Genomic DNA, 19,856 nt, shown 5'->3' on the forward strand with positions numbered 1-19,856 from the left:
ACCTATCTCAACAAGCAACTGCAATCTGGTATAATTTCCAGATTATTGTCACCCAGAAAGAATCATAGGGGCCAACAAAGAAATTATTTTCTTGACTTACTTAAGCCTAGAACCTAGACTTCATTGCAATTTATAGTGTATAACAAAAATGAAATAAAAGAAGCCAAAACCATTTAATCTCTAACAACACATGCTTGCTCCTGAGACTATATGGTAATCCATTCAGAATAATTCAGTGCTCTAAACTTTGCATTTGGAACTGTGCTAATGTTTAAAAAAATTTATGGTGATAGGACAAAATATCACTGGGTATTTACTTGAATATCACTAACAAGCAATAAATTAGAGATATTAACTGACCTAGTAGGCTTTTTTTGACTGGTTGCAATTCCACTGTGATTAGACTGAGTTGCATATCTGGCTGTCAGACTGTATGAGGAGAAACAGAGAAATTGAATTAAAGAGATTCTTTGAACATGGAAAGAAAGCACAAACTTATAAGAAAACTATGAGTTCATGAAATGCAATTGGAACACATATGAACATGTATAAAGAATAACTTAATAAGAAAACTATGGTAATGCAACATAACCACCATGACCTTGGACTATGAATGCACTATGAAATAATGCAGTACCACCCTGGTAATAAGATGTGGCATTATTAACTTTAAAATTATGATTGTGTGATAGTATTAATATTCTTAATAGTATTATTGCATCTTATGAAATCCAAGCGGCTTTGTGTGTAATAAGTTATTGTTCTACTAGACAAAAATTTTTAAAGGAAATGTACAGTAAAAGATTTTTCTCTAAAGAAGGGTCTACCCAAAAGTTGAAATGTAAGTGTATTTAAATTCTTGAAAAACAAGCTTAACAAATACTGGTAACAATTTTGGGCACTCTTGAGTTGCCTTTCTTAATGATTTTTTAAATCAAAATCTTCATTCAAAGACATATAAGAAAGAAAGAAGTAAGCCAAGTTTGGAAGAATAACACTTCATGAAACAAATGCAAATTTGTATATTAAGTTAAACTGTCTTTTAGTTATTAAGAGTTGATGAATTTTAGTGTTCAAAGAAACAGGACCAACACTGGAGTGTTGGCATCAGGGTGACAAGGGTCACATGGAGCCTTACTGCAATTGATCCAGTTACTTTGTTGCCCAGCAGCGAGGAGCGCTTTAGTGAAGAAAAAGATGGCTTAGGATCAGGATCTGTTTCCTAAATTAATTATTAGTCCTCTGAGCAAGTCTCGGGTAACACAGACGTCCTCATAGAGGAAGTCTTCGGGTACATTGAACACTTATTTTTTACATTTGTCATGTTATATACATGGTTATTTGCATAGAATACATTCTGTATTTTAACCACACTGAACATCTAGTTATAACTGGCCAAACTATCTCAGTAATAGTAATACCAGAATAAGTGAAAAGTAAAAAATAAACTGTCTCACCATTCATGTCTTCATACATGTACTTAGAGTAATGATGTCCATCCCATTTACCTGCCTTTCCCACCCCCATGCCTCCTCCCTTCCCCTCCCTCCCCCTTTACCCTATCTAGAGATCATCTATTCCTCCCATACTTCCCCCTACCCTTGCCATTCCCTATTATGAATCAGCATCTTTATATCAGAGAAAACATTCAGCATTTGGTTTTGGGGGATTGGCTTATTAGCATTATATTCTCCAACTCCATCCATTTACCTGCAAATGCTATGATTTTATTCTCTTTTAATGCCATGTAATATTCCATTGTGTATATACACCACATTTTCTTTATTCATTCATCTATTGAAGAACATATAGGTTGGTTCCACAGTTTAGCTATTAAGAATTGTTGAAAAAAATGTTCTATATATGTGTAATATGAATTGAAATGCATTCTGCTGTCATATATAACAAATTAGAATAAATTATAAAAAAAGAAAAAAAAGAAACTATACCAATGCAATGAGATATTCATTTAAAATTTAAAGTTTTTTTTTTAAAGGGACTCAAAGAGAGGAAAGATTGTTTGTGAATTTCTCAGTTAACTTGTCAGTCCAAGAATAAGAGAACCATTTAAAGTTTAGTGACTACTTCTTGTCTTATACTTTCCAATTTGAACACAAATGTATGTAATAAAGATAATAATCAAGCAGCATATATCCTTTCAGGGAAATGAGACTACTTCATTGATTTTGCTCCATGTTTTTAAGGAAATACCATAATGTAATTCCTAGTATAGAACTAGAAATAAAGGAAAAACCAAGTCCAGCGAGGTTAAGTAATTTAGTCAAAATCATCTTGATTTTATTGCCCATATGTGTTTTCTGATTTCTTTTGAAAGAATACAGTATTTGCTGCCTTATTTTTGTTCTAAACAAGTTCTCTTACTTTAATTTCTTTACATTTAGCTTCTTTCCTGCTTCTCTTGCATTTCTGAAGAATACCAGAGTTTTTCCAAATTTATGTTTGAATTTGACCACGTGACTCTTCTATTTTTGGAATCTCTCCTTTTCATAGACAGCCAAGCTCACTTGATTGTCTATTACATTCTTGTGTCCTTTTTTCCTTCAACAAATCTTGTTTCCCAACTCTTTTCCTCCCAAAGGGTATTCCTTCTTTCCTCAAACACTTTTATGCATTCTTTCACTTAGTAATTTATTTCCTACAAAGATCTGAACTAAAATGTTACCCTTTAGCAATAACCTCATCTACATACTTCCAGCCACAAATATCAACTACATAAAAGATGTGTTCATGATCTTTAAACTCACACCAAAAATCACTACTTGCTTTCTTTTATCTTCTGTTCCTTCCATTAATAACTTTATTTCTATTCATGGAAGCAAAATTTCTTCAGTGATATGGACTTGAAATCACAAGAACCGACTTTTTCCTTTTCCTTTTCAATTGTTACAGATGAGCAATCAATATCTAGTCATGCTGTTTGGACCGATACAAATCCTTTTGCATCTTTGTTCTCTTTCAATTCCCAGGTTTATCACACTAACTCAAGCTTTCAACACTTTCCACAGTGCCTCTTAAATAGAGGAGTTGAAAGGTTTCACTCTTACCAAACTCATTATATAGAATGGGACAATTAGAACCACAAAGGAACACAAACTGTATCTAGTCTTATCTCCTGATGTTATAGGTGAAGGAAGAAAAGTGCAAAGAGATAAACCATAAATTTCCTAAAACATAAAGAAGATTGGTGGCACTGAAAAGTATATTCTAGCATTCAAAGAGTTCTATAGTGCTTCTTTACATTTGCACCCTATGTTCTACCTTTGTCACCTCATGCATTTTGTACTCAAGAGTAGTTCTTAACCATCACCCAAGCATTAATTGTGCTTCTCTTATTTGGGCTGCCTTACTCTCGCTGTCATTCCCACGGGAATACTTCCTAACTGTGTCCATCATAACTAAATTCTTCTAAAGGACCACTGTAAATAACACCAAGTACACCTAACATGCCATCATCTCCAAGATACACATGGAATCTCTGCATTTTTTTTACCTTCTCATGTAATAAAAACATAATTTTAGTTATTTAAAATTGTAAACATAACAAGGTTTCTTCAAGGTAATCTCTTTGCTTGAATTATTACAGAGGATAAAATAGTTTATCAGAAAAGTCCCACAAAATGCACTTGAAACATATTCAAGTTGATGAAAAGAGAAATGAAGGTTTTGTGATTTTTTTTAAGGAAATAAAATTCCTGGTATTTTTTTTTTATTTAATAAGATGTGCCAAGACTATCATAGACATTGAGAGCTTGCCTGCTTTCTCTTATTAAAAGAGAAAACAGTACATTTTGGAAAAAAATGTGACCTACATCACCAAACCAATTGCATAATTTTAATAATAGGGAGTATATTGTTAACACAATTTTTATTTGGACAACAGAGATGCATTTTGAAAGACTTGTATTCCAGGAATACAGTTAAGAGAAAAGGAAGAGGACTGTGGAATTCTCAACATGACACATGACACAATTCATTTAACAAACAAATTGCACAAAAAAATATTTGGAGTCTTAAAATAACTTAAAAGTAATTGTCATGTATGGATCCTTATTTAGATCCTGACTCAATCAAACATTAAACTGTTGTTAAACATTTATGAAAAGTTGATAATAAATGAAGCAAGGTAGGTGGTAAGTCGGTAAAAGGTCGAATCTGATTGGGGGGGGGGTCCATGAGGAATTTAAATGGAATTTAGTTTGTTAAAAAATAAAAAGTAATATAAGAAGTATTTGTAGTATTACTAACTTGAAGAAATTAATTACTCTATCAAGTATAACTGCCACAGTACTTAGCGTATTGAAAAGAATTTATATTTATCATAGTAGGTCTACTGATAGGGTAACATTGCCATTCCACGAGTCTATTTATTATGTTTAAATTTTAATACATAGTATATATTATGTTATTTACTATTTAATCAACTAATCTATTGAAAATCAATTCTAATTTTTATTTTATTTTTTATGATTCTAACTATTGAAAGAAATGTTGTACCAATCTGAATTTCTAATAGCTGCCTGGTCAAAAATGCCTGGCCTGTAACTACATCAGTCTCTACGACTCACAGATGTTTATACACCAAGAAGCATAGTCTTCTTGTAAGAACTTTTTAATTTCTTTTTTATTTAGCTGGCTTTTTATCATCTATCAAGAGCCCAGTGGGTAAAATACAAGGTTGGCATACGCCTCACATTTCTTTAATACTTCATAATGTTAAAGGCACTGCATTTGTGTGAATATACATATGTACATACATATGTGCATATGTAGATGTATATTTTAATTACAAACATGCTGCTTGCTATTTTAATTATAGTTTTGCTGCCAACTTGCTTTCATGCCTTGCTACCTCTCTCTGTTTTTTGTTCTCATTTGAAAATAAGATAGGAATAAAATTTAGGAGGCTTAGCTGTGCATTGGTAATCAGTTATTTAAAAATTAAGTTATTACTTTAGCCTTAAAATCACTTAGAAATCACAAATCCTCAATCTCCACATTCCTCTTTATTTCTCTGCATTTTTTTTCTTTTCAGCTGCTTACATATTCAATCTTTCCCCATCTTGCTCATAACTCTTTTGATTGTCTCAAAATCTTTGTTTCTCAATAGCTCCTATTTTTTCTTATAAAAATCATTTTGTTTTATGTCTCTCTTCCTAGACAGCAGGAAAGCATTTTTCCTCACAGGGTCTATAATACTACTTCCCAACCTCTAAGTTTATCACAGATTAGTGATGAGGCAGGTGCACAGGCACAGCAAACTTGCAGTGTATTAATAACAGACACAGGGGACATGTGAACACAGCTCCAAGACAAGGTGGGGTAAGTGAATGGTCAGAAGACCAAGGAAGTGGGAGTTTTCAGATACCCGAAGTGAAGATTGCAGTTTTCTTTCCTGAAATGTTGTCAAATGAAACACCTAGCTAATAGATGAGGAAGAGGAAAACAAAAGTCAGAAGCAAAAACCCAGAAGAAGTAAATGTTTTGAGACTCACTGGGAGTTCTCCTAAGGAAGGACTTGAGATTACCTTTCTGGTAAAGGGGGACATCAAAGGGATGTTGTTCATTTTCCTGAATGTGGAAGGGAAGAAGACACAACTATATACAATCTATGTTTTTAAATAAGAATGGGACTTATCTGCTGTTCAAAACACAGCAGGATCCAAATTTCAGAACTTCCTATTCCAGCTTTAGTGTAAATCCTCATGTGGAATTACAATATCCACTTAGTATAAGGAAAGAAAGCTTCTTAAAGTAAACACATCTTACACTTTGGATGACCCGTTCTTACTAATCACTAGAGCCTTACTGCTCAAAGTGTTGTCTGTAGACCAATAATACTGGCATCACCTGAGACTTGTTAGGAGTACAGAATTTCAGGTTCCCTCCCAGATTTCCTGAGCCAGAATATACATTTCATTTTTTTATTGGTTATTTTTAGTTATACATGACAATAGAGTCCATTTTGATAAAATTATGTACACAATGTGGGATTCACTGTGGTGTATCCATGTATGTACACAGGGAAGTTATGTCAGGTTGAGAATCTGCATTTTTAAAAGGATCCCCATATAATTTCTATGTATATTAAAACTAGAAATGCTGTGTTCTGCAGAACACCTAGAAATGTCTCCCCAGAGGGGAAAAAGATGTAGTTTCCAGAGTTAAATAGCATAATGTAAGCACCTCAAGCCCTGTTTCAGTGCTCATCTTATATCACACTGTTGCTCTAGCTGTCAGCAGGTCCCTTCTAGAAATCATCTCCCTTAGTTGTCCTGACAAAACAGGTATATCCAACTACTCCTGCTTTTCAAATACACGTTCAGTCACTGTCCCATCTCCCAAGATTTAATGTTATGGTCATGAATATTTTAAAAACTGGACACAAACCTATTCCTCCATTCCTTTTACAGCAAGTGTATATTTCAAACTTTAGAGTTTCCTTTCTAAATACTTCCTTGATATTTCCCAGTCTATCTTGATTGTGTGGTAACTGATCAGGATAAAGGTCTACTAAACAGGTTGTGTTATTCTCCTGGGCAGGAATCATGTTATGTTTGCTTGTACACTCTCAGTCCATATTATGGGGTTGGTCTATGTTCAATAACTAAGTAATTGATTGCTATTTCCAAGGGGAATTATTAAATATGACATGTTATGTCTTTACCTTCTAAGTAAGGGAGATTTATCCAATATTGTAATTATCATAAGTATGTTAAAAGAAGAAAGGGAAAGATAATAAATAGTCCTTTTTGTATCCTTATTAAATGAAAGGCATTTATGTCTATTTTCATATTTATTTTTCACAATGGTCTATGGGACCATAGACCAGCATCTGACAAACATGAAAACTGATATTTTAAAATGCAGATTTATATAAACATGTAACACATCTTATAAAACTTCAATGTTAAAATTTGAATTTAAGTTGGTTAAATTCCAAAATTCTATGCTGTTCTGTTATGCCATATTATCTTCTTAGAAACTGACTCTCACTTAAATTATTGTCATGCTTCTTTGCCTATTCATTGCCCTGTAGATTTACAAAGATCCTCAAGGCATTATAATAATTCTTTTATCCTACCTACCAAATATCACCTTTATAAGTTTGGAATAAATCAATCCACTTTCAGTTGATACTATTTGGCATTCAGAGAGACAACATTAAAAAAAAAAAAAACTTCATTTGGGGCTGGGGTGGTGGCTTGACAGTAGAGTGCTAGCTCATGCAAGGTGCTGGGTTTGAGCATCAGCACCACATAAAAATAAATAAATAAATAAATAAATATTAAAGAATTTTTAAAAACTTCATTCAATACATCAGTCATATTGTTTCCTTCATATAAAGTGTCCAGAATGGGAACATCAATAGAGAATGAATATAGATTAGCAGTTGCTTATGGTGAGTGATATAAGGCAGAGGAATGGAGAATGATTTCTAATGGGCACCTGGTTTCTTTGTGAGATAATTAAAATACTCTAAAATTAGAGAGTGGTGATGGTTGAACAATTGCATGACTTGGCCCCAAACCAATCAATTGTATGTTTTAAATGGTAGGTCTTATTTTTGTGAATTGTATCTCAATAGAGATTAAAATTAAAATTAAATATATATTTAATAATCCCCACATGCATTATATCTGATATATATATATATATATGTAAATTTGTATGTGTGTATATTATATATACACACACAAGTATATATATAATATACACACATACAAACTTACATATATATATCAGATATAATGCATGTGGGGATTATTAAACTCATCAAAATACCTAAACCTCACACATCACAACTTCATCTCCTTTAATTATTATCAAGCTTCATCAAAAATCTCAGTTGAAGGAAGTAATAGTTAATTACTGTGGTCATTTAAAATATTTTGTCTTTTCTTATTCACAACTACTACTTTTACACCTGCTGTTTCTCCCTAATAGCCTAGAGAGCGCCATATCCACTTGCTAAGGAATGTGCCCTTCATCTGGAGAATTATCAAAAGGTTTTAACTGTAGAATAAATGATACCTTCTTAGATGAGATACATCCTTCTCTTAGACTTATAAAGGAGGGATAAAGGAAGAAAGGAGGTTGGAAAACTTGACTAGACTGGAAATGGGGAGACCAAATAGAAAATCACTGTTATAATTCAGGCCAGATTTGATGGGAGCTCAATGAAGGTAGAAGCACAGGAAATAGAAGCAAAAGATTCTGTTGAAATAGTGGACACAGGAACTGGAAAAGAGGGGAAAAAATCTACAATGACTCCTGGGCCTCTGGCTTGAGTTGAACTGTACAGTGACATGGGAAAATAACATAAGAAAAGGAGGTTGAACATCTATGTGTGGTGCAGGAACAGAACAGAGGAAAAATCAAAACTCCAATTCTAAGTTATGTCAACATTCAAGGAGGGGAGAAAGTCTTGGGAGGATGGATATTCATGAATGAGCAAATCTACCTACACAGCAGACTCTACAATCTTACTCTAATAGTTCTTTTATAAAGTACATAAATACTCAGAATAAACTTTATGACAAACTAATGAATAAATAAGAAGGCAACTTCACATTCCTAAGATTTTGAAAGTGACAGACACTGATGTTGAGAATTTTGACCTAGTTCATGCTTCACATTAATCTAATATTCATTTATGCAATCAATTAATAAATTATTTAAAAAGAAGTTATTGACTATGACCATATATTAGCACTGTGTTTAAATGATTTAATTTGGGAAAAAATAGGTTTAAGCAGAGATGACTATTTCACTATGAGAAATATAATGTTTACAATCATGTATATGAACATATGTATTCTTCATAAAAATGTAATGGGTTATTCAATGCAAACTGAATTCACTTCAAGTTTGGAAGGGAAAACACACAACATTATGCAGATATGCAGAAAGTGATGCATATATTTTCTGTGAACTGATAAACTGAAATACCAATAGTAAGATGTAGTATATTGGCTAGTAGCACAAAATGTGGAGCCAACTGCCCTCGTTAAAATATCAGCTCACTGATCTCTGTGCCTATTTCCTCATCTGGTAAACAAGGGTGATAGCTTCACCTACAGAAATGTTTTGTGAGGAGTCAACTGTACAGCACTTAGAACAATGTCTGGTACAAATAAACAATTAAAACAAAAATACACTGGAATTCAGATGCACATTATAGAGTCCCTGTAAATATCTGTATAAATCCTATAGATGTAATATCATATTTATCAATCTCTAAAGTAGCCTCATCTACCTGTATTTAGTAGTCTTTCCCACCACAAAACATGATGGTTCTTAACTACCACTTTCAATGTCACCATATCCTTACACAAAAGCCCACAAGCTTGGCCCTGAGAAGTATAGGAGCTGAGCTTTAACTATGGCTCCTGGTGTCCAAGTTTAAAATTAATTTGGGCACATGATTTCTTGAAGGGAGAAACAATGAAGCACTATTCTACCCCCAATTTTCCTTGATATTATCCAATGTTCTTGAATTCTGAAGTCAGCAATAGAAACTCTTCTAGGACAGAGTTCTAGAAAGAATCATCAGAAATTGGTCCAATAGGATGTTTAAGAATCATTATTTCCAGAACAACACACTGGGTGCCATTTCTAGAACCTGTAACTATCAACATTGCACATTAAAAAATATCTTAAAATGGGGATTTTTTTATGACATGGTTGGTCATTAGATGAAGATATGCATTTCAAATAGAGTTTTGTAAAATTTATATTCCAAAGTTTACAGATAATTTTAAAGACAAGGATAAAATGACTAAGAATATGAGGCATTCCTTTAAAAAAAAAACATTATTTGCCTTTAATAAGGTAGAAAAACAAAATCTATTCTGCAAAACAGTGCTCCTTGTCTGCTCACTTGACTCACGGGTGTTTGGATTCCCAGAGTTCTGGACTGAGTTCTCCTCTTCCCCTTAGCTTTATACTCTTCTATTCCTTTTGTATCAAGCTTAACTGGTTAAAAGTGGTTAAGAAAATGTTCTCAGGTCTATATCTCTGATCCTGACCACTTTCCTGAACTCCAGAGTCACATGCTAGACACCATCATCTAGAAGTGCCATTAACAACTCAAACCTCTGGAGACTGAAGCTGAAATTTATTTCTCCCCAACTCTTCCTGCTTTCTCTTCCATATCATGTTTCCATTATTGTATTATCATTTTTCCTTATTGAAATATATCACTAATTATTCAACAACAACAAAAAAAAAGAAATGGGATTCACCCTGTCACTAGGGCAGTCTTTCTAAGTTGTTATAGCCTCATTTTTCCTCTGTTAAAAATGCTCAGAGCAATTTTCCTTTATATTCAGGAAACAAATCCCAGCTCCTAGGTATAGAATTCAGACTCCCTAAGTTGACCTCTGTTTACTTCTCTAGTCTTTTCTCTTGCCCTACCCCATGATAATTTAAACATAGCCATAAGAAAAAATAATTTGATACTCCTTCCATTGGAAGGTGAGACCTTTGACCTTTCCCAACCCCCCTGTTTGAATTTAGGTGGAATTCAAATAGATTCCTCATACTGAGACTGTCCAGCTGGACCGGACATGTGCAGTCTCTGTTCCAGGTAAGCTACTGAGTAGTGAAGAACTCATCTTGGAGGTGGGTTCTCCAAGCAGATATATTCTGCCTCCAAGAAGTTTGTGACACTCCAACCAGTCCTTCCTTCCACAGTGGATGTCCTGGTTATAATGGAGCAGAGACAAGCCATTGCCTCTGGACCTTTTCTGATTCCTTGGGTTGCAATATACATGAACAAAATAAAATGGTTATTGTTCTGCCCACTAAACCGTGGAGTTGTGTTTTTTTTAAACCACAATAGGTATCCAGAACATATTTCTACTTAAAACTTTCTCCCCACCCAGAAGGCTGCAGCTTCAACCAAGTGAAATGACACTTTGTGCTCTTTTAGATTACTTAGCATAGCCTACTGAACTATGTGCTTTACTATCTAGGTTCTCTGTAAAACTGTGGGCAACTTGAAAAATAAAAATATCACCAATCTCAACTACATATCTAGTATAACTCTTAGCACATGAGGTGGGGGGAGGGGTGATTATTTGTTGAAAAAAATCACAAATGAATTTTTGAAAAAATAACCAATAGAAAAGAAAACTGATTTCTAATGTAATACACAAAAATTACATCAACAATATCAACCTTTCATTAAGCCATATGGTATGCATTGATTGACTCTGCCCAAGTAGACAGTGGTTGATTTATTAAAACAAAAACTAGGCACAAAACAGTGTTTTTAAGATGGATGTGCTTAATCCAAAAGTTTCTGAATAAATTATGCTTCTTAGATCAATGTAGAATGTAATGACAATTTTTACCATCATATATATGTATATAAATACATATATATGTAAATATTGCATGAAAAATATATAGAGATAAATATGAAAATATATTATAACCTCTGTCTTATCTTAAATTTCTACAGACAGAAATTTATATATAGAGAGATATATAACTCTTCATCTATATTATGAGATTTTGCAGAAAATTATTTTAGGATCATCCTTGTTTCCTGTCTTATTATTGATATTCAGTCTTAGGGGCTACACATATAGGAATGGATATCCCCATAAAGAATTCCTATGTAGTCAAACATCTCAAATTATTGATTTCCAAAGTAAGAAACAGTTATTCTTAATCACTATATCACATTTGTTCTTCAATAGTACTATTCCTCTGTGAAATGCCTTTGTACAAAGGAATACAAAGAAATAAATTGGAGAATATGAAGTAAAAAAAAAAGAAATTCCTGGGTTTTAGTTTTAGTGGATGATTTTTATCTCCCAATTTTATTTCTCTATTTTGAAGTGTTAAAAAGACAGGGGTTAGACAGATGTGGTGGCACATATGTGAATTCCCCAGCCATTCAGGAGGTTGAGGCAGGAGGACTGCAAGGTAAGCTTGGGCAGCTCAGTGAAACCCTCAGCAATTTAGTGAGATTCTCAGGAACTTGTTGATAGCCAGTCTCAAAATACAAAATAAAAGAGGGCTAGGAATATAGCTCAGTGGTAGCAATCCTGGGTTCAATCCCTATAAAATTTTAGAATTTCCCTTAAATTTATTAGAAATGCCTTAAGAAAAAAAACTGAAAGTAAACTTCCTAAGATACATTATAATTAAATATAATTTTGAAAGTCTTCTGCTAAGAATTTTTAGACCAGAGAATGAACTTGGAAAATAGGAAAGCACATTTACTAAATATTTAAGAATGAGATAGACTGAAATATATTTCTTTATACCGGAGATCCTATGATTGATCGAGATGGAAATAAATCGTATATTCAGAATTAAGATTTAAATATTTCCTTAAGCCAGAATCCTCCTTTACTATGAAGATTTTCCTTTCTGTAGGAGCTTTGCAAACTGCTACAGAATGATAGCTGGTAAGATATGAACTCAAGAAAGAGTATACATTCACTTTTGCAAATACATCTTTTGTATCCTCAAAATCATGTTTCTTCAAAAAATATTTAAGATATTTTGCAACTATATGCACGTCAGAACATGTGACAAAATTCTTTATCCTTATACTTGAATTTTGCTGAGAATTCACTGAAGATATTTATTCACTTACCCATAAATGAATGAGTCAGAAACTTAGCTTTCTTCCACATGTGTTTCTTTTTAGTAGCTGGGTGGCTGAAATATCATCCCAATTGCATTTAAGACAGGTTACTGTGATAACTTATCCCATTAGTGAAATATGGCATGAAAATATATTATAACCTATGTCTTATCTTAAATTTCTACAGACAGTTAATAAGGCCACCTGCACAGTCTGCTCTTGAGAGATCTCAAATCAGTAACTAAAGAGGGAGATGCATGTGTAAGATATTTCACCATCAAAGTCTCCTACTCTTTTAGGAATGTTGGACTCCAAGATAAAGAACTCAGGAAACCAGACTCATATTTCTTTCACAATGTCATCGTAAATTAGATTTTCCTCAATGCTTTTACTTAAACATAGCTCAGAACACTACACTGTTCCATGGATCATTTTCCATTTACAATTTTCAGTATGGAATGAAATTACATCTAAATATGTTGAGAGCTCCATTATAAAAGTTCATTTTAATACAACCACCTTTAAAAAAAAAAAACTGGATCCTGAAGAATGGACTAAGCCATTTTGTTAACCCCCAAATTTAAACTAACTTAGGAAAGACCACCCAGATTAGTGAAAAATTGGATTATTTAATATTTCCAAAGACTTGCAACATGTTGTAGTCGCACAAAATACGTTAACTATTTTAAGTACATATGCTTATGAAAATGACTTTTAATTATGACCTTTATAAAATGATTAGATAAACTCATACATATAAAGTATGTGAAGACTTACAAGAAAGTTTATTTTATTGAGTCTGTAATTAGACTATTCTTAATTTATGGCAAAGTAAATATAATAATCACAACAATCAGTTACATATTATTTAGGGGAGGCTGAAGCCTCAAAAACATTTCTTATAGTAAACTTTGGTCAAGTCTGCCTCCCAGCCTTGAGAACCAGCAGGGAGATAAGGCTGGTTTTAAAAATCTACCTTATGAGGCTAAGAGGTCAATCAGAAAGTGGGAGACAGTGAGCAGAAGGAAGGAAGCAAATACGAAGAAGCTAGTGTTGAAAGTGAGCTTTGCAATGAAGACAGGACCTTAACCAATGGTTAAAGTCTCAAAATCAAAATTACTTCAGTTGCTGAAATGTGCAGGCACCGAGATCCAATTCTACCTGTACTTAGTTGTCCCTGATTACAACTTGGATTTCCTTGTATATCCAGCTATAGGAAAATACAAATTTTCATCTTGACAAGAATAGTATAGTTTTTAATTTCTTTCCATTGTAAAAAATTAATAGATTAATATGTAATAATTTATTAATAAAATTATTTCATTTGGTATAAAATTACAAGTATAATAAGTCTACTGCTAGTACTTTATTTAAGAAGAGAGTGCCTTTAAAACACAAAAATCAAGTGTTTATAATTAGAACCAAATTAACGTTAGGGAGAAAACACCCATGAAATGTATACACAGGAAATCAGAATGTCCTGTGGTAACATTTTAAATAAATGGTGAATTACAAACCAGTGTATGTGAATCACAGCTCCATGATCACACACATTTCACATTAAAAACAAGAATGGCAGCTTTAAGACTAAGTTATAAAAACTTGGCTATTTGTTTTTATTTAGACACTTAAATCCCTAATATATAATCACTTAAATTCTCTAAATCAAGAGCCAGTTTAATACTTTAAAATATATTTCAATTCAGTAATTACTTTGGAAAGATAGCACATAATTATGATGTTTCATATTATAACCAGAAAATAGTTAAGTTCATTGATTTTGATTTTAAGGAAAACATGTTTCCATTTTTTTTTTTTTGAGATTTAGACTTATGTGTAACTCTCTTTTCCCTTATTTGGTGCCACTAATGCACTAATGTATTGATAAAGGAAAAACAAAAGTTTAAGTTTATAACATGAAGCAAAACAGGACAGAAGAAAAGGGCCATTGAGGAACAAGAGTGTTCAGCAGATTCTGGAGAACCAAAATAAACGGCTTAATGAAGAGTAAGGAAAGCCTTACCCTATGCACACATTGTGGGAGGGTTCAGTATGGAACAGTAAGTAGGGAAGCCAGACTAGGAAATTCCAGAAAAGGGGGAAATTAAATTAATGCCTGTCAATCCCCGTCTGTGATCATTCTATGGCCAGGGGTTTTAATGGGCAAAAACAAAACAAAACTAACCATCTGAACAAATAAGAAAGAGTTTTAACTTTTAAATGAGTAATTCTAGGAATAAGTAATACAAAAAATACAGAAAAGATGCTGCTGAAATGCAGGGATTCCTTAGCTTGCTTGGAATGATGCCCATGGAGAATTATAAAATGAGCCATGCCCCATATTTAAAATATCTGTCATTTTATGCTTAAATTCAAACAAATATAAACACTCTCTAGACTTTTAGAAAGGCCTTGAAAAGGAAAGAGTCAGATTTGTCTTGATTCTGCAGAACATATTTATAAAATGTGTTTATTATATAAACACTCCACTGGTTTTCAACGTTTAGAATCAACCTATATCAAGAATGTACAAGAATCTCTTGTGTGTACAAAATAGAACGTTAATCTTATAAATATTGAAAATGAAAAATGGCTTGGAAATTGTTAGTGCATGCATGGAAACTGAACAAAAGTGTTAATCTCATGTTTTACTAAATATAATGACAAAAGTTACTCTATAGTTCATTGAAAAGCAATAAAGATATTATTTTGTTTTACAAATTTATAAAGCTAACAAATTAAAAAAACTAAAAGAATAGAATATTGCTACCTCTGAAGCATTCCTAGAAAGGTTTGTTTATGTGAATATAAACATATCTTAATTGATAAAAATTATATATATCTATAATTCAAAAATCATATATATATATATATATATATATATATATATATATATATATCTTTCTATAACTCCTCCCTCCAGTTCTCTATTGAATAGATGCCAAACTAGTTACCAAAGGGACTATTCCACTGAATGTAGCTTACATAACTTTCCTATGCACATATATGAATATTCCACAGTGAATCTCAACATCCTGTACATCCACAAGACTGGGATTCTAATTAGAATAAGATACATTTCATGTTTGTATAAACATATCAAAATAGATTCTACTGTCATGTATAACTAAAAAGAACAAATGAAATTTTTTTTTTACATCTCCAGTGCAAAATCCCTGGGTCGGGTCTTAGCACTCATCCTTCTGATTTGCAATATTTGATACTATTGAGGTCCAGTAGATAATGGTTACCAACACAAGTTCTGTTGTCAGATTTCCTGGATTCAGTTGAGAGATTAGTCTCTGTGAAACTCTGTACACTTTAATTGATCTTTTCATTCTTCAGTTTCCTTCTCTGAAAAGTAAGATCAGTGCCTGTGTTATACACAGGATTGCAGTGAGGATTATAAAAGATTGAATGTGGATGAAAACTATTTAGAACAGCAATTGCAACATGATGGGGCTACACATTAACTATTCCCATCCATCTTTCCCTCCTCCTTGGAATGATTCCTTCACTTGCTTTCCAGGACACCAAGTTTTACTGGTTTTTCTTCCCAATTTACTATCTGAACTGTTAAAATTTCCTCTTTCAGGTCTTGCTATTTCCTTAATCTCTAATCATTGGTTATCTTCATCTGTACTCAGATTATGCTCAGTTTATTGTCTAGTCTCATAGATTTTTATAAATTTTATAGGTAATATCTCCAGAATTTTTATCTATAAACTTAAACTTCAGTCTGGCAGTTCCAATGGTCTCCTTAATATTTCCAGCCAGATATAACTCACAGACGTTTCTAAGATGACACATAAATAAGCGGATATTTTACATTCCCCTACCAAAACTGCTCTTCCTACATTCTTTTCAGTCAGTAAATGAAAGTCCCAATTTCTAATAGCCAATACTAACAATGTCAGCATCTCCTTCCTGTTGACTCTTTCCATTAGAAATCTGTCAGTTTATTTTACTGAGACTGCCATTAAAATACATTTGGAACTTCTCTCCATTTTTACTATGGTAGTCCAAGCTTTTCTCCATGATTCTATGCTATCGCCTTTCCCAATGCATTGCATTCTCAGTACAATAGCCAGAGGGATGCCTTCCTTTTTCTGTTTGCATCCTCCTCATGGAGCACTAGCTTTCCAGCTTGCCAGGATTAAGCCTGTCTTTACAGTGATGACAGAGCCTTACTAACGTCTTACTTGTCTTTTTTTGAATTATATCCTACTCTTTGGCTTCCTTTCCTCTGAACTATTCCAACTGGATATTTTCTCTTTGTGAAATAAACCAAACAGGCTCCTAACTCGGGGTTGGAGGGCTTGCTCATCTGTCAGCCTGAAACCCTTGCTATTACCAAACACCAAGTACTCTTGTTACCTGGGATTGGTATCATCATCTCAGTGAGGTCCTCCTCAGTATCCTATTTAAATTTGCAAAAATGTGTCTCTTAGGCCTGATGACCCCTTTTCTGATTTCTTTTTGTCCAACATCAGTGTCAAAATTATTACTACATACTTTATTTTTCCACTGTTTGTCACCCATTACTAGAAAGGGAGCTTCAAGAGAATAAAGATTTTAAAAATCTATTTCATCCTCTACCCTATTTCCAGTGCCCATCAGATTATTTGGAGCATCCTAAGGGTTTAAAGAATATTTTTAAATAAGTGAATGAAGAGTGATAGATGGAGAATTGTGAATCAAAATATAATGACCAAAACATATAAATAAGAACAATTCTAGAAGTATTTTATTCACTTATGTGAGAGTAACTACTAAAGATAATACTTAAAACCCAATAAAATATATTTAAAAAGTAATACTTAAAATAATTAAAGGGGTTATCTGTGTATAGTTAGATGGCTTGGAAAGGAGTAAGCATTATTAATAGGTTATTACTTTTAATTATGAGGATATTATTGTGAATTATTTTAATATATTAAATAAATTTAGAGTGGAATGCACATGTGTGATTAGAAAATGTGACAAAAGAGGTAACAGTGATGACATCAGCAATGTTTCTAATGTGGGTCAATGTATTTTATTATATATTGCCGCAGTCTGGCTGGGCACAAACCACGAGCCACTGAAGCAGGCACAAACTTTATTTTTGAACTCCATCAAAACACTTCACACATGCTCCCAGGGAATTCTCCCAAATGCCATGCGGCTCGTCCAGGAACCAGCCACGGAAAATATCTCCTCTGGAAATCCCTCCTCCTGCACTTCCCCAACCAATGGGAACTCTCTAGGAATCCCAGGGAATCCCCAGGAGAACTCCAAAGTAGCCTGAGAACTCCAAAGTAGCGCTGAGGCGGATAGTAATACCTCGCCTGTCAACCAATACTATTGGCAAAATGCCAGGGGCCATTTGACTCGGCTGTGGCTCTCAGCAATATATGTGACATGTTCTTTAAGTGGGAGAAGGAAAGTTGAAAACAGCTAGTTTGTTTATTAGATATTAAGTGGTATGCTAAGTAGGCATTTTACCCATAAATCCAATACCCTCATGGGGCAGTTATTACCATTCTAGTATTTCAGGTAAGGAGACCAGAATTTGAGCAGATTAACTCCACCTGTCCCGTACCACTCCACTGGGAATAGACAGGTAGGATTTAAACACAGTTTGCCAGACTCTTTATGACAAAAACTATACAAATGTGTCTTTATCTACAAAAACATAATTACTCAGGGTTCTCAAGCTGTCTAGATAATGAAATAAAAGCATAGAACTGAATCAAAGTATGTATGTGTTTGTTGTATTCTCAGAATCATGCTCACATTTTTTTAAATTTTTTATTTGTTTTAATTAGTTATATATGATAGTAGAATGCATTTATACACTTTGACATATCGTATGTAGATAGGATAAAATTTCTCATTTTTCTGAGTGTACATGTTGCAGAATCATATTGGTCATATTGTCACATATATACATACATTAATGATATCTGTTACATTCTAGTATTTTTCCTATCCCCCATCCCCTCTACTCCCCTCCCATCACACACATTTTTGATTAAACACCCCACTCTTGATTTTCAAATTCCATCAAAGAAGAAACTCTTTCTCTTCAATCATACCTATGACTGAAAAAAATCCTGCTTTTGTTGTGTTAAGATTTATAAATGTCCCTTTTCCTTTTTCTGTTTTGTTTAAAGTTTAATTGATTCACTGACTTTTAAAAGAACACACTATAGGCCACAACACAGAACTGAGTCAAGCAACTAATTGAAGCCAGGTTCATGAAGGCTTAAATTACCAGAGCCTTCCTGTCATCTTAAATTAAACTTCCTTATATACTTTTCAAGATTTATAACCCCAGGCTGAAAAGCTGTAAACCGTCCCAGTTTTAGAGTGAATCTCCCAGAAGGAAATGATGTTTCCTGGAAAAGAACCCCTGGAAGGCAAATGTCCTCAATGGGAAGAAGGCTCCAAGAGCAATGTGTGTGGCAGGGGTCACAAGAACCTTAGGAAGGGGCTGGGAAGGGAACGGTCACTCAGAGAACATGTATCCGGGGATTTTGCAATTAAACTTGTGAGTCCTACAGGAGGAAGTTCATCTCACACAGAAAGTGAACATACTTTTCATTTGCTTTTAAAAAATGAAAAGTAGAAAGGCAGATGACCTTCTGTAGGCATTATAATTTTTTTTAGATGTTGATGGGCTTTATTTTATTCATGTATTTATATGTGGTGCTAAGAATCAAACCCAATGCCTCACAAATGCTAGGCAAGTGCTCCACCACTGAGCCACAACCCCAGCCCCTATAATTTCTGAAACTCCTAAAAGAACTATTTTTAATTTAGAAAGACTCACTGTGATCCCTGCTTTTGTCACTTCTATCATCTAAGTGATTTCTTACTTCCATTTTCCATTCTACAGTTTCCTTTATGTTTTAATTCTATAAAGCATAAACTAAAACATTTCTTCATGTGATTTAATACTACCACTTGTGAATTGATAAAAGTGGCCAACTCTTTGATAACAGGATGAAAGGTAATTTAATAATCTCAACCAAAATTAAGCTAAAGGGCCTGCATTGTAAGAAAAATCATACACACACACACACACACACTCTTTTTTTTTTAGGTTTTGGCAAATAAATGCTCATGTTTTCTATGTGCTAGCATCATAATACTTTATATTTAACTAATTAGTACCTAAGAAAAATAAATTTTCATCCTATAACTATTTTCACTATGGTGTATTCCTAGATATTCTTAGCAG

At 33.4% G+C, this 19,856-nt stretch overlaps 1 protein-coding gene across 8 annotated transcripts in view; it reads right to left on the reverse strand.

Annotated features, from left to right (window-relative positions):
• Window positions 1-19,856, reverse strand: part of Nav3 (neuron navigator 3) — an 802,778-nt gene that overhangs the window by 201,676 nt on the left and 581,246 nt on the right. For 7 of the 8 annotated variants that reach the window (XM_046465096.2, XM_058585776.1, XM_046465098.2 and 4 more), the window contains one exon: window positions 361-429. The exons of the other annotated variant lie outside the window; for it this stretch is intronic. In XM_046465096.2, the coding sequence (XP_046321052.1) occupies window positions 361-429 (69 nt within the window). The remainder of the gene's footprint in view (window positions 1-360; window positions 430-19,856) is intronic. 8 annotated transcript variants of the gene reach the window in all.

The sequence above is a fragment of the Marmota monax genome, unplaced genomic scaffold, assembly GCF_021218885.2.
Source record: "Marmota monax isolate L192 unplaced genomic scaffold, Marmota_monax_Labrador192_F-V1.1 WCK01_AAM20220418_F8-fsc00146, whole genome shotgun sequence".
NCBI lineage: Eukaryota > Metazoa > Chordata > Mammalia > Rodentia > Sciuridae > Marmota > Marmota monax.